The sequence below is a fragment of the Lontra canadensis genome, unplaced genomic scaffold (genome assembly GCF_010015895.1).
Source record: "Lontra canadensis isolate GAN:19392208 unplaced genomic scaffold, GSC_riverotter_1.0 scaffold160, whole genome shotgun sequence".
Taxonomy (NCBI): Eukaryota; Metazoa; Chordata; class Mammalia; order Carnivora; family Mustelidae; genus Lontra; species Lontra canadensis.
Window position 1 is genome coordinate 1,835,809 of NW_022631154.1, and position 19,522 is coordinate 1,855,330.

Consider the following 19,522-nt stretch of genomic DNA (forward strand, 5'->3'; position numbering starts at 1 on the left):
CTCCTCCCTAGGGGCCCGTCTGCCGTGGGCCCCACGCTGGCCCCGGGGGCCGGGCGGTGGCAGGAGGGGGCGTGCGTGCGCTCACACTGCTCCCCCGCCCAGCTCCCCATGCGGGGTGCCGCACACCTCCCCCCGCCCTCTCCACCTCTCCCTCTGTCCACCTCTTGCTCCCTCCTTCCTCCACCTCTCCCTCTGCCCACCTCCCTCTCTCGCACCCGGCCCCTGGGCTCCCACCCAGCCTGTCAGGGGGCGGGTGGCCTCGGGTTACAGAGCGCCCGGGTGGGCAGCGGGCCGAAGGCGGCGGCCGCTGGACCTGCGGGAAGCTGGCCCGTGGCCCGCCCCGGAAGGAACGTGGGACAACGGGGCGGCGGGCACGCAGCTGGCGCTTGGCACACTGGACTGCTGTGAACACGAGCGGCGGACACCCACTGCTGCACTGTACGAAGTCTCTGACGTGTGATTAAACCTTTTTACTGAGCCCCCGGGCGTCGGCTTGCGAGTGTCCGCCTGCCCGCCCCAGCGCGCCGCTCCCCGCCCCCCGCGGCTCGGTGACGGACACCCGCCGCTTCCAACCGGAGGCGCCCGGTGCCGGGCCGGCCAATCGGGGGGCGCGGGGGCGGGGCGAGCGGGCCCGTTAGATTTGGCGGTCGGGGTTCAACATGGCCGCCGCGCGCCGCGTCCACGCAGACGGCGGCTGCGAGGAAAAGGGGCCTGAAGGGTCGTGTCCAGCCGTGCCCCCCGGCGCCACCATCCCGAGGGTGAAGCTCCTCGACACCTTGGTGGAAACTTTCCTCCAGAAGCTGGTCGCTGCCGGGAGGTAAGGGGCAGGAAGCGAGAGGCCAGGGAGCGGGCGCGGCGGCGACCCGGTCACGTGGCCTCGCGCCCGGGTCGTGACTGGCCGGGATCCACCCGCGGTCACGTGGTCGCGCCCGCGCGCCGTTGGGGGCGGGGCGGGGAGCTGGGCGCTCGGCCTCCGGGGCCGGCCTCCCGCGCGGGCCGACGGGGCGTGCGCCCGCGGGTGGGCTGCGGCGGGGCTCCCCGCGCCTCAGACCTGCACGGAGCGCCGGCCGTCCCTGCGCCCGCGGCTGCAGTGCGCACAGGTCCGGGCGCCGCGCGTCCCTGGGGGCAGACGTGCGGGGAACAGGCGCCGGACTTGCCGAGACCGCGGGCGGGCGCCGGGCTGGAGGGCAGCGCGGGGAGGGAGCCGCCGAGGACGTGACGCCGAGCGGAACCTGGAGGAGGGAGCGACGGGGAAAAGGCTACGGACGAGGCTTGTGCAAAGGCCCGGAGGTCGTCAGGCCTGCTGCGGGGGGTGGGCAGCTGGTGGCCTTCGTGCAGGAGCAGTGCTCCGTAGGAAGGAACCTGATAAAGCATCCGTAGTTGTTCTTGTGGACTCGTCGTAAGCCACCGCCGAGATCTGCCCAGGCGAGGTCCCCCCTGTGTTTTAGGTATTTGCGGGTTTGGCCCCTCTCCCCCTTCGTGTCTTCCTCTCCCCTCTCCATAGGCCTCACTTTATGTGGGCTCAGTGCCCTCCGGTTATAGGTGTATGAGTACTTGCCCGCAGTGTCTCCGGCTGTGCTGCAGGAGCTGGAGGTAGACCCCCAGTCCGGCCGGAGGGCGCATGCTCTCGTGGAGCCGGTGTCCAGTGCCATCAGAAGGGAGTCGGGGTAGAGGAGTAGAGCGGTGGGACGGGGGCATCTGGGTTAGCAAGTGCAAGGAGGGGACATTGCTGTGCTTGCCTCCTTGTAAAACATGTTTCGTGCCTGTTTGTAAGTGAGTGATAATCGGGCTGCGTAGGCCATTTTCACCGAACACCACTTGCTTTAAGCTGTCACCACATATCCTCTGTGCCTGTGGTGCAGGGCCGCTCCGGCTGCCTTTCATTCCCTGATAGACATCTGGTGCTCACCCAGCCGGTGGCAGACCCTTGGCCACCTCTGGGCCCGTCCTCCACAGCTCCTGCCTGGGCGACTGTCCTTGTCCTTGCTTTTGCACAAGCGCTGGCATTTCTGCAAGAAGGTAATGGAGAGGGGTCCTGGATTCTGGGGTTCACACCCACCACTGCCTTGTCAGATTGCTTTCCAGAAAAGCTGTTTCTGTCTCCTCCATCCTCACCGGCACCGGTGTCCACCACCTAACCCCTGCCGCTCTGAAGGCGTGGACAGGGCTGTCCACAGTGTGGTAATTCGGGTGCCCCGCTGCCTCGCAGCTTCCGACAGAACCCTCATCGCTCTTGTCAGTCACGTGGCTTTCCTTATCTGCCCCCGGCCTCCTCGTTTCCTCCAGGTTTTCTTTTTCAGACTCATTTTCTTAAGATTCTATTTATTTGTCAGAGAGGGAGACTGAGAGAGGAGGGAGCTCAGCAGGGAGAGCAGCAGCAGAGGGAGAAGCGGGCTCCCCGCTCAGCAGGGAGCCTGATGTGGGGCTCAATCCCAGGACCCCAGGATCATGACTGGAGCTCAAGGCAGATGCTTAACCACTGAGCCACCGGGCGCCCGTTCTACGGAGTTTTAACGTTCTTTAAAGAACTCACACATTCTTACTAGGTCACTACCTCGTACTTGATAGTTTCTGTTAACTGTTGTGAATGTTCTCTTGTTTTCTGTTTTCTTTTAAAAATTAGTTACTGATGACTTAGAGAAACTATTGCTTTTTGTGAGATACTTGTATCCAGCAGTCTTGCTCCACTCTTACTGAAGTGCAACCTCCTCAGAGTGCACAGGTCACCAGTGTTCAGCCTGATACGGTTTCCGCGAGTGAGCATGCCCCTGTGACCAGCACCCAGACCCGGAACACCCCCAGAAAGTGCCCAGGCGCCCCCTCCCGTCTTCACCTTCAGCTGGAAGGGTAACCACTTTCCTGCCTTTTGTTAACCAGACATTAATTTTGTCTGGGTCCCCCCCCCACGCTTTATTAAATGGAAGGAATCCTGTGGTTTGTGATCTTTTATGTTGGACTCTTTTCCTCGACGCTGCCTTTGTGAGATTCATCCTCATCATCATCAGGGATTCGCAGTAGTAAACAGTGATGTAATCGTCTTTGCCTTCTTCCTTCTTCTCCACAGTGTTTAAGTTTCGGCCATGTATTGGGGCGCCTGGGTGGCTCAGTGGGTTAAGCCTCTGCCTTCGGCTCAGGTCATGATCTCAGGGTCCTGGGATCGAGTCCCGCATCGGGCTCTCTGCTCAGCTGGGAGCCTGCTTCCTTCTCTCTCTCTCTGCCTGCCTCTCTGCCTGCTTGTGATCTCTGTCAGAGAAATAAAATCTTTTAAAAAATAATAAAATTCCATTTTGGGGGCGCCTGGGTGACTCAGTGGATTAAGCCTCTGCCTTCAGCCCAGGTCATTATCTCAGGGTCCTGGGATCGAGCCCTGCATCGGGCTCTCTGCTCAGGGGGAGCCTGCTTTCCCCTCGCCCTCTGCCCCTCCCCCTCCTTGTGCTTTCTCTCTCCCTCTCAAATAAATAAGTAAAATCTTTTAAAAGAATAAAGTTCCATTTTGAATAATCTCTACTCATGGGAAGTGATCACATTATGATGTTGAATTTTAAAGCCAGGTTATGGGGGGAAGCACGCAGAGCCCCCATGAGTATGATCTGTGTCTAGTATTACAGTCGCAGGTGCAGGGGCGCCCGCACGTGCGCCTCTTGGTCTTGGGGTAGTGGGTTCAGGCCCGTCCGTGGAGTATAGACTTTCCTTTAGAAAATGAAATCTTAGAAAAAGAACATTGCAGTCGACTAGTTGACACGTTACATTTTATGTCTTTTACAAATGACCATGACTAGTTTAGTTTGGGCTTTGTTTTTTTAAGCCGTTCCACTTTTTTTGGAAGTCTGAGACAACCTGTCTGACCTGGAAAAGCTCCTCTGCCCAGAGCCCGGTGCCTAACTGCCTGGGCGGGCCGCAGCAGCCTGAGGCGGCGCAGACAGAGGCGACTGGGGGGTAGGACGCAGGGGAGAGGAGGGACAGGGACACCAGGACTCCCATCTTGCAGTGGTCGTTGCAGGGTGGTGCCATCATCGGGAGCTGGGGAGGGAAACAGGTCTGGGGTCAGAAAGCTGTTTGGACGGGTTCCGGGTTCTCTGCGCCTTCGGCCCCCCCTCCTCGCGCCTGGCCCAGCCCAGGTCAGTACTCTGCCTGCGCCCCACTGCCCAGTTCCCAGCCGCGGAGCAGCCCGGCGGAGCCCCTCCCGGTGGGAAGCCACGCCCCTGCGCCCCCAGGCCTCTCCCCTGCTCCGCAGCAGCTGCTGGAGACGCAGGGCTGTGGAGAGACCACATTCACGCGACTCTACTGCAGTATTGCCGTCATGAGGATGTTTCACCGAACGGTTGTTGTTACAGCGTCGTTCACCTCTCACAGCACCTGGGTCATAAATTAAGCTTTATGGTGCTGGGTCCACACAGGAGAAGCAGCACTGTGGGGTTCGACGCTGTCCGGTCTCAGGCAGAGTCTTGGCGCGCGTGCGCGTGGGTAAGGGGGCTGCTGTACAGTTACTTTGAGGGATTTTTTAAAATCTTTTTGTTAATATTTATCAAATCAGAAGTCTTTTTCAGAAAAAGTACAATTTCAGATTCTCACTATTAAGTTTCTGGTAGTTTCCGAAGTTTCCAAGCAGTACAAGTTTAGGTTGCAAGGGGCCTGTGTCCTCACTTGAGAGGGAGCCAGAGCTCGAGCAGGGAGAGGCGCAGAGAGACGGGAAGAAGACGCGGGGCACCCGGAGATCACGACCCAGTGGGAAGGCGGACCCCTCGCCACCCAGGCACCCCTAATGAAGATGAGTTTTTAAAAGCTAACTTTGCGCCACAGTCGTCGTCATGCATCACAGACCCGTGCTGTCCTCAAGGAGCATTTCTTGTTTTGGCTTCCCTCGGCCCTCTCAGGCCCGGGGCTGCCCGCTGAGCCCCGCACCGAGAAGGGGCAGCGGGAAGGAGCCACCAACAAGCACCTGCTGGTGAGCGCGGCAGCCGGCGGTGGTGGGCGGTGTCAGACCCCCAGCCTCTGTAGCGGGCTCTGAGCGCCCCATCCCTGGGCTGGGGCCGAGGCGCCCTCTAGTGGACGGTCGGTGGAGGGGCGCTCAGCGGGGCCACAAGCGCGGGGGCGGGGGGGGGGGGTCCCGTTGAGCCTGAGGGCGGCGGGGGGGGGGGGGGGGGGGGGGGGGCAGTGGCCGAGGGCACTGACCGACCGTGGGGGCTTGATTCTGGGCTTCGGTATTCTGAGGGTAATTTTTTTAAGTTAAACCTCCGTGATATGGGGCGCTGGGGTGGCTCACTCTGTCCTGCCTTTGGCTCGGGTCATGATCTCGGGTCCTGGGATTGAGCCCCACATTGGGCTTTCTGCTCCGCGGGGAGCCTGCTTCCCCCTCTACCTGCCGTTCCCCTGCTCCCGCGCACTCTCTGTCTCAAACAAAATCTTTAAAAAAATAAACTCGTGTGGTAAAGTCAGTTTGAGTTTTTAGTGCAGTTAATGAGATGCTCCTTCATTGAGTTCAGACCATGGGGGTGTCTCAGATCCCGTGGAGCGCGGGCTGGAGAGCAGGGCGCTCTAGATCTCGGGGTGCTGAGTTCCAGCCCTACATGGGGCACAGAGGTTACTTTAAAAACTAACTAAAAGGGCGCCTGGGTGGCTCAGTCATTAAGCGTCTGCCTTCAGCTGGGGTCATGATCCTGGAGTCCTGGGATCGAGCCCTGCATCGGGCTCCCTGCTCCGCGGGAGGCCTGCTTCTCCCTCTCCCACTCCCCCTGCTTCTGTTCCCTCTGTCACTGTCTCTCTGTCAAATAAATAAAATTCTTTAAAAAAAAAAAAAACTTAAAAGAATGTAAGAGAAGAACTAGATTAAAGTCAGTTAATACAGTCATTTGTGTTTTGATAATTAGTAAATACATTTCAAACAGTGACTTTGGTGATAAATACAGCCCTCTTTTGGGGGCGCCACAACTTAGCCTTTTCTCTGTCGTGCGGCCAGTGGGATCTTCCTGCCGCTGGGCTGGCCTCGAGCGGGCGTCTGCCACCAGGACGCTGTTAGGCAGCTCTTGCCGTCTGCCGGGAGGCTTCTCGACTCCGGGAAGCCAGCTTACTGTTGGGCACTTCTGTGGGCGCCGTGAGGCCTGCGGTGGAATCAGTGCTACTGACAGTGCTCGTCTGCGCGCGGGGCCCTGTGCGGGGTGCGTCACACACGTGACTCGCAGGAGTTCGGTGAGTGCGGACAGTTACTCCCCCGCCCGGCAGAGCGGAACCTGAGGCTCGGAAAGGTGCGGACGCTGTCACACGTCACTCGAGCAGCAGAGGTCGGGTTTGACCCCAGGCAGACGGACAGGCGGTGAGCCGCAGAACCCGTGCACGTGGCCACGCGCAGCTGATTGGCCCCTCCCGTGGTACTCTCCCAGCAGGGGTGAAGGGGGCTTGCAGAGAGGCCCCCCGGGGCTGCTCCTGAGGGAGGACTCCTCTGCCGGATCAGTGCACACCCGCTGGCCCTGGGTGGGGGGTGGGGCGCTGGGCTGCAGCTGCCTCCAGCACAGTTCCGGGCACCCCGGAGATGCAGGGAGGTGACAGTGTAGGGAGCGTGACGGCCCCGAATGCTTTCCAAAATGCATCACTTGACCTGCTTTTCTCTGAAAGTATGTTTTTAGGAGTCATAAGGGCATTTAAACTGTTCCTGAGCCTGTCCTTGCTCTCAAGAAAGGAACTCGTGGGGTGGGGAGGGGGGTCAGAGGAGGGCAGACAAAGGCACGTGCATCAGCTAGAGGGTGAGGACGCCCGGGGCACGCGGTGTCCATGGGCCTGGCCGTGGCGTGCGCCGCTCTGTGAGGGGCGTGGGCTGCGAGAGCGCCTGCCGCGAGGAGAAGCTGTTTCTCCCCGGTTTTCTGTGTCTCCGCGAGCTGGAGGGTGTTGGCTGCACGTCTCGTGGTTGTTCTTTCACCGTGTGAGAGTCACAGCGTCGTGCCGTGAGCCTTACACAAGCAGGCACGGCAGTGGCATCGCAGTGTCCAACAAACAAAGCCAGGATCCCTGTCCCCGTCTCTCCCACGCCGTCCTGCAGTCCTGCCGCCCGCCCTCCGCTCCCGTGCGGCTGGCAGTCACTGTTCCCGGGATCTGCGCGTGTGGGCTTTGCCGTCACTGAGTCCTCGGAGCCCAGCGGGCCACGCAGTGACCTCCACAGCAGCACTGGTGGGCGATGGCCTGTCCCTGGTCCCTGGGCCCCGCATCCACCCATCCATCCATCCACCCTGGGCCCATCGCCACCACCACCACGGGATGCCGGAGCGCAGGACAGGGGCCCACTCAGACCCTCTGCCGGCAAGCGGGCCCGGAGGAGGAACGGGATCTCTGGTGTCCGAGCCAAGTCTTTCTGAAGCCACAATTACCCAGTGTCAGTTCAGCCCGCTTGGCCGGATGTCCTGCGTCGCCACATTCCTCGTGTAGCCACAGACTGCGTGGCGAGTGGGGCTGGCAGAACACAAGACGCCTGGGCCCCCCGAGGCTGAAGGGTGCCGCCCTCTGTCCCTGCTCCTGCTCACGGGGGCAGGGTTTAGCCCCCACAGGTGCTGGTGTCCAGCGGGGACCATCACGACGGAGAGACCGTCCCCTCACGTGGAGCCACTGGCAGAGGCTTGCAGGCCGCCTTCCAGAAATAAAGGTCTGGCCGCCTGCGTGTGCCAGTTTCCAGGGTGTCCGAGCTCAAGCCGCAGTCGCAGGACGACAGCGGCGCCCCGTATGCGGAGCGTTTCCAGACAGAGGACAGCAGCCCCCCCGGGGCACCAGGAAGGTGCTGGGCCGGGAGGCGGCGGTCGCCTTGCTTCTAATATCATTTGCTGGCAGACGACAGGACTTTGTGTTTGGGGCGGTTGAACAGCAGGTTCACAGGTTTCCTGCGGGCTAGCAGGTGTCCCTCACAGGCCCCTGTGCACGCCCAGGTGTCACAGACAGGCTCCACAGACATCGTGTAGGGCAGGAGCTGGCTGGGGAGGCCGGGAGCCATGAGAAAGGGGGACCAGCAGTGAACCCCAAGCGAGGGGGGGCTAGGCACGGGCTTCCAGGGACCTAACACCCTGTGTGTCCCGCGGCCCCCCAGTCTGGCCACACAGCTGGGGAGCGTCCGATCCCCCGCTGAGCGCAGTGTGGGCTGTTGTGTGCTTGGGGACTCCGGGCTCAGACACTCCTGCAGGTCACTGAGCTCCCCCCACCCCAGCTTAAAGACCATCCCGAGAGCCTTTGCCTTCAAAGTGCCCCCCACGAGTGGCCGTCCCCATGTCCATATGTGCTCCCGTGGACACCCCAGGAAGGCCGTGCGGCTCCCTCCCCCAAGATCACCCAGTACCTGGTTGGTGGCCAGCACCTGGCAGACAGTGGACAGGCTGGGTGGAGAAGAGAGAGACTGAGAGACGAGAAAGCAGGGTGTGGGGAGGGAAAAGGCAAGAGACTCCGTTGCCTTATTTGAACTTCTTTGTCCAAGAGAGCCAGCCACGGGGAGTGTCCTGGGCACCCTCTGATCCTTCCAGCTACGAGGATGGACCCAGGGACCAGCTTCCAACAGCCGGGACAGAGACCTCCTTTTACAGGGCGCAAACAGGGCGCCCAGGGGCTCCGTTGGTTAAGCGTCTGCCTTCGGTTCAGATCATGATCCCGCCCTGGGATCGAGCCCCGCATCGGGCTCCCTGCTCGGGGCGCATCTCGGTCTCCCTCTGCCTGCCGCTCCCCCAACCCTGGGCTCATGCTCTCTCTCTCTCCCTCAAATAAATAAAATCTTTAAAAATTTTTTTAAAAAAAGGCATGACAGTAAGAGGAATCCATTACCCCACTAACTAGCAGCCCCAAGGTGGGGTGGCTCTGGTTTGGTGTTTTCAGTGCGTGATGATGTCCTCGGACACCCCAGTTCCCCTCTTCCGTTCAGCCTCCTCAGGGCATGAGCTCTGCCCTCAGGCCAAGCTCCCCGTGGAGGCCCGGAGCTGGAGCCACTGCCGCCTGCACGGGTCGTCCCCTCCCCCAGAAGGGGCTTCCTTCCCGTTTGGCTCCTTTACAGAGGAAGGAAACCTCTGCCAGAGGCCACCTGTCCTGTCCTGTCCTGTCCTGTCCTGTCCTGTCCTACTGGAGTGACCAGAGCTTCTCAAGGACTGCAGCCCCCCCCCACAGCAGCACCCCCCCCGGGAGCGGGTTGGACACTGTGGGGGCGGCCGGCACGGAATCTTAGTTCCTGGTGATTTGAGGCACTGTGGCTGGACGGGGGTGACCCACCCGTAAGGGGAGACCCCAGAGCTTAGTTGGGCTCTGCTGTGGGGCGGTGAGGGCCCTGGGGATCAGATGCGGCTGAGCGGGGCCGGATGACAGCCACAGCATTCCCCGGGGCTGTGGACTTGACCGGCTGGCCCCTGCGGCAGGGAGGCAGGGGTGGCCAGGCCGGGCGCAGGCTGGCCGTGCGCTTGACCCTCTGCCTGCTGTTTGTCCTTCCCACCAGCTACCAGAGATTCAGTGACTGTTACAAGCGTCTCTGCCAGCTGCAGCCTGACGTGACCCAGCGGATCCACGACAAGTTTGTCACCCAGCTGCAGGCGTCTGTCCGGGTGAGTGGCAAGGAGCCCAGCAGCGGGTGCTGGCCCTTGGGGTTCCCCAGGGCTCAGCGCTGCCCTCTGTGGCTGTGGGCTGCCGTGGCCACTGTCAGTTCTCTGGTGTGGCCCTGCTCTCGTGGGCCGGGGCTGGGGCGTGTGCCCGCTGCCCCGCAGGCTCCTGTCCTCCCCGTGTCCCCAGTGTCTGGGGCGCAGAGTGACACGGAACTGTGGGCCACCGTGGAGCGGCCTGCTGCGGGGAGTGCGAAAGAGGCCAGGGCTGTGTTCGCGTGTTGAAGTAATCGTGGCCTCTCCAGAGGGCTCCACGCCCATGTGCGTCCGCGGCACCACGCTGGGCCCGGGTGGCGGCACCCTGAGGGGCTGGGCAGGCTCTGCTGTCCGTTTGGGACTTTCTGTCCTTAATTATTAAAGCCACACGGAGATAATTTGGAATGTTGGTGTGAAGACACAGAAATTAGCCAAAATCTTACCGGTTCTGCGCGTGTGGTCCCCGTGGGCTTGTCCGGCGTCTTAGAGCTGTGGCCCGCCTGCCCTTCAGGAGGAGATCTCGGAGATCAAGGCGGAGGGGAACCTGGAGGCGGTCTTGGACGCCTTGGACAGGATCGTGGAAGAAGGCAAAGACCGCACGGAACCGGCCTGGTGAGAAGCGTGGCCCCTGGGGAAGGCGAGCCCTGGAGCCAGCGGGTGCTGTTGGGGGCTCACGGCCCATGGGGGGCCCTCCTTCCGTGGGGGCTCATCTTGGGACCCACCTGGTGGGTTTGCAGTGCCTGTCTGGCCGGGTTTTAGTCACTTGTCCATTTCACAGTATTTAGGGGACCCCTACCATGCACCCCCAAAGCTGACCTTCCTGTGGCTCGGGGCACCCCACACAGGATGGGGGGATCCTGAGCTCCTGCCTTCCCCGACACCCCCTGCCTGAATTTAGGCCAGAGCCAGGAAACACCTTTCTCACACCTTCCAATTTTTTATGCTTTATGACCTTAACACACAAGAGAATTGGGTTTGAGAGCTAAAAACGAATTTTTTTTAAAGATTTTATTTATTTATTTGACAGACAGAGATCACAGGTAGGCAGAGAGGCAGGCAGAGAGAGAGGGGGAAGCAGGGTCCCCGCTGAGCAGAGAGCCTGATGCAGGGCTCCATCCCAGGACCCTGGGATCATGACCTGAGCCGAAGGCAGAGGCTTTAACCCACTGAGCCACCCAGGTGCCCAGAAAATTGAATTTTTTAAAGAACCTCTGGTGGCTTCCACCCCCCTGCCCCTCTGAACCAGCCCGTCCTCACTCTGGGCGTTCGGGACCCACACTGTCACCTCCAGACCCGCCTGCCGTAGCTTCCCAGGTGGCCGGCACCGGCTGGGCCTCTCAGGGCGGCCCCACTCGCTGAGGAGCGGGGGCACAGGGTCCCACGGGCAGAGGCTGTGGCTGGACAGTGGCCTCCTGCCCTGGAGCGTTGGACGTGGGTGGGGGCACCTGTGGCTGGCGGCCCGGGAGAGCGGGGAGAGGGGTCCCCAGGCGCCTGAGCTGAGAGCCAGCAGTTGAGCGCACCAGTGGGGGCCGGCCGGCCCGCTTGAGGCTCATCCACACCTGTGCTCCCCCCGCCCCCGCCCCCCAGGCGCCCCAGCGGGATCCCCGAGGCAGACGTGCGCAGCGCCGCTGTGCCCTACTTCCTGCAGCAGCGGGACGCGCTGCAGCGCCGGGTGCGCAGGCAGGAGGCAGAGAACCGGCAGCTGGCAGAGGCTGTGCTGGCCGGGCGGCGGCAGCTGGAGCAGCTGGAGCAGCGGGCCCGGGCCCGGCAGAAGGCCTGGCAGGTGGGTGTCCCGGGTCGTGTCCCCTTCCGTGGGGCCTGATGGCAGGTGGCAGCCCGAGGGACGGGCTCCTCCTGTTAGGCTCAGTGGCCTGTGGCTGTGGGGTTCTCCACGAGACCCCCCAAGAGCTTTGAAGCGTGTGCATTTAGGAGTCCCTGGGGGCGCAGTCTGTCAAGCGTCCGACCCCATTTCAGCTCAGGTGGTGCTCTCGGGGTCGTGGGACTGAGCCCCACCGCAGCTCTGCAGTCAGCAGGGAGTCTGCTTGGGATTCCCTCTCCCCCTCTCTCCCTCCCTCACTCTCAAAGCGGCTCTAGTCCAGGGCTGTGGGCATCACTGCTGGGCTCGCTCCGTCATCCAGACGCGCAGCCCGTCTTTACTCGTAGCCACTGCGGGTTCCCGGGGCAGGCCTTCCTGTTCCATTCCTCGCCACAGTGGGTCCCCACATCCCAGGCTCCCGGGTACCCGAGCCTCGGAGAGCTGGCAGCAGGAGCGGGGCCGGTGGCCTGCTCGCTTCCCTCCTGCTCACACCCCTCCCTGGCTCTGGGGCACCCGGCAGCAGGTACCCACAGGGTCCTGACCCGGGCCTTCTTGGGGGCGCCCTGCTGAGTCGTCAGGCAGTGTGCTCCCCGCTGCTGCCACTCTGTCCCCACGAGGCCAAGGCTCACTCCTGTCTGGACCCCGACTTCCAAACCGGCCAGCCCTGACGTTCAGAGCTTCTGTGTTCATAACGGGGTGCACGGCCCCTGCTCCGAGCCACAGCAGCCCCAACGCGGCCAGAGAGCCTCACCATGTGGGAGGCGGGTGCCCTGGCAAGCTGGGTGCGTGACTCCGTGTGGCATCTGCAGGGCTGTCCGTGGCCCAGACCATGGCCCAGCTGCGACCCTGCTAGCGTCAGGGGACACTCGGGGGCCGTTGTTCATGCTGGGCGCTGCTCTGGGGAGGCCCAGCCTCGGTGGCCACAACCGCCAGCCTGCCTCAAACACTAGCTGAGTAGGGGACACCTTCCACAGAGGCCTTTGCCTGCCCCTCCCTTGTGGGCCCGTGACCTGAGCCGAGACAGCTTGTGTGTCGGTGGGGAAGAGGCCTGGGGTCCGACTGAGTGGAGGGGAAGGTTTACGGTTTCTTCTGTGCTGTTTGCCCTCCTGCTGCTGCCAGGCCCTGCACAGAGAACAGGAGGAGCTGCTGGGCGTGCTGGGGGAGCCCGAGTGAGGCGGCGGCCGCCGGACCAGGAACAGAGGGCGGTCGAGGTCAAGGGCCTGGGCCAGCTGCCCCTGAGAACCAGTGACATGGTGGCCACTCCCTGAGTGCGGATGGAATTAGCCGGAGGATGAGGCCTGACCAGCCCTTCTGCTTTGGGAGCTCCCTCGGGGTCACACACACACACACACACACACACACACACACAGACACAGGCTCTCTGTCCTGCAGGTCGGGGCCAGCCACCTGCCCCGCCTGTTCACGAGCGCCCCCGGACCTGGCCCGGGGCATCTGTGTTCAGGCCGCCCTGATTGCCCCCTTGCCGGCCAGCCCCAGGGCCCTTGCCATGTTCTCCCCACATCCGTAAATAAACCTCCTCCACTTCTACACTGTAATCTGCGAGGACGCTTCCTCCCCGGGCCTCTCCCAGTCTCTCCGGGGCCAAGGTCCCCCGCGAGGCCCCCGCGCTGCTCTGAGAGCCTCCAGGCCGGGCGGGCTGGTGGGGGCGCCGCTGACCACCGCCGTGACCACCGCACGCTGTCCCGTGCAGGGAGGGCAGCAAAGCCCCTCGACCTGGAGACGGGACCCCTGAGTCCAACCCTTGTCTGCCACTTGGGTTCACTGTGAGGGAGGCCCCAGGCAGGCCTCCCTCCGTCTCGCACGTGGTGAGTGTGCACTCGCGTGCACACGCGCCGACGGGCATGTCTTCTGACCGGCGGGTGAAGTAGATGGGTACACGTGGGGCCCAGAAAAAGCCCCCCCAGGAGGCTTGGCTGGGGGCACTGGAGACACACAGGCAGATATCGAGGGACCCTTGCTGGCTGCCCCGAGCCCAGCAGGGCTGTGGCGTTCACACAGGAGACCCCCTCCTGCCCGGCTGCAGGCCGCGGGGTAGGCAGTGAGGCGGCCTGAGGACACCCTTTCCCCATCCTCTCCAGGCTGGGCTGGGGGGACGTGGCCCTCAGGGGTGCTGGGGTGGGGTTTTGCAGGCTGGACGTCAGTCTCCGAAGACCGGTCCCAGTTGTTAACCTCGAGGAGGCTGCCAGGCAGCCAGAGGACCAGAGGAGCCTCCATCTCCTCACAGGCCCTGTCTGTCCCCCTGCAAGGGGCTCCGGCGAGGGTCCCCACCACCCCTACACCAGGCCTGCCACTGACGTCCCTGCAGGGATGGGCGCCTCCACCCTGCCTCTGGGTGAACGAGGGCATCGCTGCCTCGGGCTCCCCCTCCCTGGGGTTTGGCTCCTGCCCTCGGCCGGCAGTGCAAATCACAGGCTTCCATAGGCAGCCCGGCTCTCCCGGAGCCTGTTTTAGACCTGGAGCCCCCCTCCACCCCCCGGCTCCCCCACCCTGGCCTGGCCCACTGGTGCTCAAACTGAGGCTGGAGCGGGGGGACTTGGGGTGCGCCCCCTGGGGAGGGGCCGGGCCTGCCCAGGCAGCTCCAGTTCCAACCACAACATCCTTCGGGGTCTGGCCTTTAGCGCTGGGGCAGATGACTCCCACACGGCCCTGGCACAGTCCCCCGGGGCCCGCCCACAACATGGGGGGCGCCCCCCTCGCCTGCGGGGCTCAACCAGGGGTATAAGTGGCGCCGGCGCTGGCCGCAGCGAGAGATAGACCAACTGAGGCCCAGCAGCCCCGGCAGCCGCTCACGGACACAGACAGGACAGACCCGCCATGAGGCCCGTGACGGTCCTCACCCTGCTGGCCCTGGCTGCGCTCTGCCTGGCGGGACCGGCCGGTGAGTGGCCCGCCTGCCCCGGCCTCCCCTCCCCTGCCTGCTGCTCGCCCAGCCGCCCTCCCTCCTATGGGCTCTGTCCTGGGGGGGTGGGGGCCGGGACGAGCAGGGCTGAACCAGACCCTCTCCTCTGCAGATGCGAAACCCAGCGGTGCAGAGTCCCGCAGAGGAGCAGGTATGAGGCAGGGCCCGTGGGGGGGGTGCGCGTGTCACCCCGCAGGCCCCGAGCCCCCTGACGCCCGCCTCTGTGCCCCACAGCCTTCGTGGCCAAGCGGGAGGGCAGCGAGGTGGTGAGGAGGCTCCGGCGCTACCTGGACCCCGGGCTGGGGTGAGTGCTGTCCGGTGCCCCGTGGCTCCAGACCGGGTCTGGGGATGCGCGGGGAGCCCTGGGGCCGTGGGCGCTGTTCCTGGAGGCTGATGGCCCTCTCTCGGTGCGTCAGAGCCCCAGCCCCCTACCCGGACCCCCTGGAGCCCAGGAGGGAAGTCTGCGAGCTCAACCCCGACTGTGACGAGCTGGCTGACCACATCGGCTTCCACGATGCTTACCGGCGCTTCTACGGCACGGCCTAGAGCGGGCGCCCTGATGGCCCTGGCCCGGCTGGCAGCCCTCCCCGCACCCCCGCCCTGCACCCGGCCTCTCCCCCCGCCCCCCATCCCACAAGGGTGGGGTCCCTATCATCCCGCTGCTCCAGAATAAACTCGGGAAGAGGAACTGGGGCCGTGATTCTTTGTCCATCTGTGGGGTTTTGGGGGGCGGTGTGGAGGGGGTGGGGAGGCGGGCCTCCAGTCTCAGTGCTCCCCCAGATCTGCCGTTGGCTGCTTTATTTGGAAGCATCGAAGGTAGCTTTCTAAAGGTCTAATTATTAGGGTTCCCCCTCTAGCCCAGCACCCCTCCCCCCACCCAGCCCACCTCACCACCCAGGACACCCACACAGACCCGAAGGCCCAGACAGCTGGAGCGCGTGGCTCTGACCGGGACAGCCTCTTCCCCGAGGGCAGAGAGCCGCCTGGTTGGGGAGGCAGGGCAGCTGTGGGTCTCCAGGCCGAGCGCGCAGGGTCGGGGGTCTAGGTTAGTCCGGTTAGTGCTTCCCTGGGCTTGGCAGAGACTCGCAGCCAGAAACGGGACCAGGTATCAGGGCCTCAGCACCTCCCCGTCCCCAGCCTTCAGCTGCAGCCTGGCATTCGCGCTGCCTCTCTCCGACCCTCAGCACTTACCCGGCCCCGCTGAGCACACCCTCGCTGCCCCTCTTGCTCTCTGCCAGCAGCCCCTGGCCCCTTCCTCCCCTCCGCCCCCTCCCCTCCGCCCTCTCTCTGCAGCCACTCTGGGCTCCAGGCTTCCATGTGCCCCATCCGTCAGGCAGGCCCGAGTCTGGGCTCCTCCCTGGCACCGAGGCCTGGCCTCTGCCTTCCCCCGGGGCAGGCTCAGAGAGGGGGCCTCACTGCTGTCTGGCCTTCATACCCCCCTCCAGGGGGCCGCCCTGCACCAGGGGGCAGGTGCTGGGGGCCCGAAACAGGGAGCTTGTGAAGGCAGCAATGATGAGCAGGTTCCCGGCCACCGCCAGGCCCAGCGCGGCCACCGTGCCTGCCAGGCCCACGGGGGGCTCCTGCGTGGCCAGCCAGGCTCGGCGAGATCCCATGTCAGCCAGCACCGCCTCCAGCTGGAAGTGCGTGCCCAGCACGGCACAGATGTGGAACAGCTGATGGCTGTGGCCTGTGGGGGGCGGGCGGCTCAGGGCGCATACCCCGTTCCCGGGGCCACCCTGACTATCTCCTCCTCTGGGCGGGCTGCTCCCCTAAACGGGGAGTAAGAAAACCTAGAAGGCCCCTGGTACCCGTGCTGCTGGCTCCACTGTTATGTGGGGAGGGGGTGCGCCTGGGCCCTGGGTGCTCTCCCTGGCTGCTGTACCCCGTTCCTCGGTTCGCTCTGTGCTCTGGGACGCTGTCTCCCCTCACCCCTTCCCGGATGGGCACCACTCTTGAGCTCTCACCAATGTAGTCAAAGCGTCCCGGGGCCAGCCGCTCGGGCAGGTGGGAGGCGAAGAGGAAGCCAGTGAGCAGGGCGCACAGCAGGTGGTAGCCGTGGCTGGTGCTCAGCGCATCCTGTCCGCAGCCGGGGCCCCTGTCCCAGCACAGTCCGAGCTGGCAGAAGACAAGTGGAGCTGCCGGGAGGGCCTTCGGGAGTGAGGGTCTGGGGAGCGGGGAGGGCAGGAGCCCTGGGCTCCCTTACCCGGTAGAAGAGAGGGAGGTTGTCGAACAGGAAGGGATAGGCGAAGGCGGCCGTGCGGAGGACCTTACTGAGCCCAGGGCTCTCCAGCTCGGGGAACCTGAGGGAGGGAAAGGCTAGTTACCACCCTTGCTCGCAGGTGGTCACTGAAGGTCAGGGGTCCTTTGGCCAAGATGGACTGTCACTAGCTTAGTGGCCATGAAAGCCCTTAGGGCCTGGGAGCCTCTGGAAGTGACCACATCCGTGAAGGCGGTAGACACCCGCCCGCCAGCCGCCCTAGGGTGGCCGTGAGAATTCAAGGAGAGGGCGCAGGTTCGGTGCTGGGGCGCTGGAGCGACACCCGGGAAGTCCTCAGTAAGCGGGGCCATTGTTACTCATGTCGGTCAAGAGCCCCAGGCGCAGGTACGCCATCGCTGGCCTCCAGTGTCTCGGGCCTCCAGCTGTGTCCTGTCCCTCCGCCTTCCCCTTCCACACTGGCGGGAAACCCACCGGGAGTAGCAGGAGAGGCCGGTGCACAGGAAGGAATTGAGTGCGGCGGCAGGCACGAAGAGCCGGTGCAGGCGGCTGTGCAGCCAGGAGGCCGGCATGGAGTAGGCGGCATAGGGGAACGCACAGCCTGGGGAGGAAGGGGGCGGGGCTGGAGCCGAGGTGTGTGAGTGCCCGCGCCCGGCCCCGCCCCTAGAGCACCGAGGGTCCGCCCCCGGAGCGCTCCGGCCCCGCCCCCAGAGCGTCCCGGGCCCCGCCCCCGGAGCGCTCCAGCCCCGCCCCCACAGCACGCCGGGCCCGCCCCGGCCCCGCGGGGCTCACCCAGGCTGTAGAGGCTGAGCGCGCCGTAGTCCAGGAAGTAGCAGATGTGGCGCGCGCGGGGCGACATGGAGCTGAAGGTGTGCGCGCAGCACGACGCGAAGGGGTAGAGGCAGGCGGGCAGCAGGAAGACGAGCAGCGGCCGGTGGTACGGCTCCGCCCGGAAGCCCGGAGCCCCCGCCAGCGCCAGCAGGCGCCACACGAAGTACCTGCGGCGGGCAGGTGCTCAGGCCCGCCGCCCACCCGCCGCGCTCGCGGGCCCGACGGCCCCTGCCCCCCCCCCGGGGACCCCGTCGGGGCGCCGCTCACCAGGTGGGCAGGAAGTGAGTCCAGATGTTGGCCGTCTCGTTGGTCATCTGGAAGGAGCTGAGGACGCAGTCCCGGGCCGAGCTGCTGGGGCGGCGATAGCCAGACAAGATACCGTCCTCCCAGAACACCTGTGCGGGGTCAGGTGGGGTACAAGGTCGGGGGACGCCACTGGGCCCGCCCCGTTCTCTCCGCGAGAGACCTCCGCAAGCGGCGTCGAAGAGAGTGGGCTGGAGGTCACTCCCGCCCCAAAGCCAAGCCAACTCAGAGCCGCGCCTTACCGCAGGTCCCAAATACCCAGAGAGCCAAGGAGAAAGCGAGGAGGCAGTGGGAAGGGGACCAGAGGGGAGGGGTGAGGTGGGGCCGGGGGGAAGAAGGGACTCTGGGTGGACGAGCATCCTGGGCTCTGGGGAGGGGTCTCCAGCAGGTTCCTTAGAGAGCAGAGGGATGCCTGCAGGAAGGAGCCCCCCACACCCACGCCCAGCCGCTCAGAGGGGGAAGCCTGGGGACGGGGAGCTGGTGGGTCAAGCCCCTCACCCGAGGGACCTGGTGGACTCGGAGGAGCTGGGGCAGCTTGAGACTGAGCATGGTGGCCAGGCACCTCCACGCCGTGACCTAGAGACAAAGCGCGGGGTGAGGGCATCAGGTGTCTGCCCCCATCCTCGGGCCCCTTCTCACCCCAGGCAGGCCGGGCCTGGCCACCGGGAGCCGGAGTGCGCTGTGCCCGCAGGTGCGCGCGTGACCCCAGTCCCCGCCTGGCGCGTTCAGTTCCCGAGAGAGAGGAGCTGCTCAGTTTCAGCCCGGGACAGTGCAGGGCGCTCCCCTGCGCGAAGGCAGCCCGGGTTAGTAGTCCCAAACCCCGGACCCGGGTCCCCAGCCCCCAGTTTCCATCTCTGGGGAAGCCTGAGTCAGGGAGGTCAGTGCAGAGAGCATCCGCGCACCCCCGCCCCGCCCCAGAACGCCCCCTGGCCGGCGGGGCCGGGCGGAGCACAGAAACTGACGGCGCTCGCCGACAGCTCGGGGAGAGGCCGGATGGCCGCGGGAGTCGCAACGAATCAGGGCGAGCCTGGATCTTCTCTAAAGACTACACATGTGACCCGGCGGTCCCCGACCCTCCTGAGCCCCGTACCCCTCAGCTCCAGACCTGTGCTCTGCCTCCGGGTGGCTGCGGCTCCGCGGCCCCTCCTGCCTCGCCCAGGCACATTCCTTGGCACCACCGGAGGGGCTGGGCCAGCCGGCGGGTGGAGCTGCCCCGGGGGAGGGAGAGGAGGACCCTCCCCCTCCCCCCTTCCCCCGCCAAAACAGCGCGGCAACAATACAGCCCTGCCCCGCCCCTCTTCCTGCCTCCCGCGGCGGCGGTCTGGCTGTGTGCCGCTGGCTCCGGACCTCCCCGCCAGCCGGTCCCGGGGCCTCTGCTCCTGCCGGGCCCTCTGCCTCTGACCTGGGTGCTGGGGACCCCGCTGGGCAGAGGCAGACCCGGTCTTTAGTCCCTGTGGCCCGGCTTTCAGAGAGGCCTCCCGGGTCCCGTAGCCCCTCCCCGGAGTGGGATGGGGGTGATCCGACCCATCCTGCGAGCTGCCCACCTCCCTGGAGGACGGGTGGGGGTGGAGATGCTGGGGCCTAGCTCCCTTGGGGTCCCTTCCCTTAGCGGCAGGGTTTGGGGTCTCTGGAGGGCTGTGTGCTGTAGCCATTGCATCAGAGGAGGGGTCTGGAGCAAGCCCTTCTCCTCTGGTCCCCCAGAACGGGTGTCACGCCCCAGGTGAGCTTCCTTACCCAGACCGTGGCTTGCGCTCCCCACCCGGTGGGTCAGCAGGCCCGGGGCTCCTCGGGCAGCGTCCCAGGCTCCTGCCAGCCAAGCTGACAGGAGGGAGAGAGCGGCAGGCAGGCGGGCCAGGCCT

General features: G+C 64.7%; 3 protein-coding genes across 3 annotated transcripts; 2 read left to right on the top strand and 1 right to left on the bottom strand.

Annotated features, from left to right (window-relative positions):
* Positions 1 to 625: 625 nt before the first annotated feature.
* Positions 626 to 12,637, top strand: LOC116859578 (polyamine-modulated factor 1-like). The gene is made up of 5 exons (XM_032844979.1): positions 626 to 817; positions 9,443 to 9,548; positions 10,090 to 10,190; positions 11,166 to 11,361; positions 12,514 to 12,637. Exons 1-5 carry the CDS (start codon positions 660 to 662, stop codon positions 12,565 to 12,567), a joined length of 615 nt encoding a protein of 204 aa, XP_032700870.1. The 5' UTR covers positions 626 to 659; the 3' UTR covers positions 12,568 to 12,637.
* A 1,514-nt stretch (positions 12,638 to 14,151) lies between these two features.
* BGLAP (bone gamma-carboxyglutamate protein) lies at positions 14,152 to 14,903 on the top strand. Its single transcript, XM_032844980.1, has 4 exons — positions 14,152 to 14,293; positions 14,427 to 14,465; positions 14,549 to 14,618; positions 14,731 to 14,903. The coding sequence occupies exons 1-4, from the start codon at positions 14,230 to 14,232 to the stop codon at positions 14,858 to 14,860; spliced, it is 303 nt and encodes a 100-aa protein (XP_032700871.1). The 5' UTR covers positions 14,152 to 14,229; the 3' UTR covers positions 14,861 to 14,903.
* Positions 14,904 to 15,665: 762 nt separating this feature from the next.
* Positions 15,666 to 18,877, bottom strand: PAQR6 (progestin and adipoQ receptor family member 6). Its single transcript, XM_032845111.1, has 8 exons — positions 18,769 to 18,877; positions 18,162 to 18,239; positions 17,628 to 17,755; positions 17,322 to 17,527; positions 17,004 to 17,130; positions 16,518 to 16,614; positions 16,279 to 16,429; positions 15,666 to 16,001 (listed from the first exon to the last, which is right to left on the bottom strand). The coding sequence occupies exons 1-8, from the start codon at positions 18,826 to 18,828 to the stop codon at positions 15,727 to 15,729; spliced, it is 1,122 nt and encodes a 373-aa protein (XP_032701002.1). The 5' UTR covers positions 18,829 to 18,877; the 3' UTR covers positions 15,666 to 15,726.
* Between the last annotated feature and the right edge of the window lie 645 nt (positions 18,878 to 19,522).

Bases quoted from the DNA above. Each gene is read 5' to 3' on its own strand.
- BGLAP (XM_032844980.1), top strand. From the start codon at position 14,230: ATGAGGCCCGTGACGGTCCTCACCCTGCTGGCCCTGGCTGCGCTCTGC. The intron at 14,466-14,548 runs GTATGAGGCAGG...TGTGCCCCACAG, and splicing joins AGAGTCCCGCAGAGGAGCAG to CCTTCGTGGCCAAGCGGGAG. The intron at 14,619-14,730 runs GTGAGTGCTGTC...TCGGTGCGTCAG, and splicing joins TACCTGGACCCCGGGCTGGG to AGCCCCAGCCCCCTACCCGG.
- PAQR6 (XM_032845111.1), bottom strand. From the start codon at position 18,828: ATGTGCCTGGGCGAGGCAGGAGGGGCCGCGGAGCCGCAGCCACCCGGA. The intron at 18,240-18,768 runs GTCTGGAGCTGA...CTTTGTCTCTAG, and splicing joins CACCCGGAGGCAGAGCACAG to GTCACGGCGTGGAGGTGCCT. The intron at 17,528-17,627 runs GTGAGCGGCGCC...TGCCCGCCGCAG, and splicing joins ACTCACTTCCTGCCCACCTG to GTACTTCGTGTGGCGCCTGC.
- LOC116859578 (XM_032844979.1), top strand. From the start codon at position 660: ATGGCCGCCGCGCGCCGCGTCCACGCAGACGGCGGCTGCGAGGAAAAG. The intron at 9,549-10,089 runs GTGAGTGGCAAG...CCTGCCCTTCAG, and splicing joins AGCTGCAGGCGTCTGTCCGG to GAGGAGATCTCGGAGATCAA. The intron at 10,191-11,165 runs GTGAGAAGCGTG...CCCGCCCCCCAG, and splicing joins GACCGCACGGAACCGGCCTG to GCGCCCCAGCGGGATCCCCG.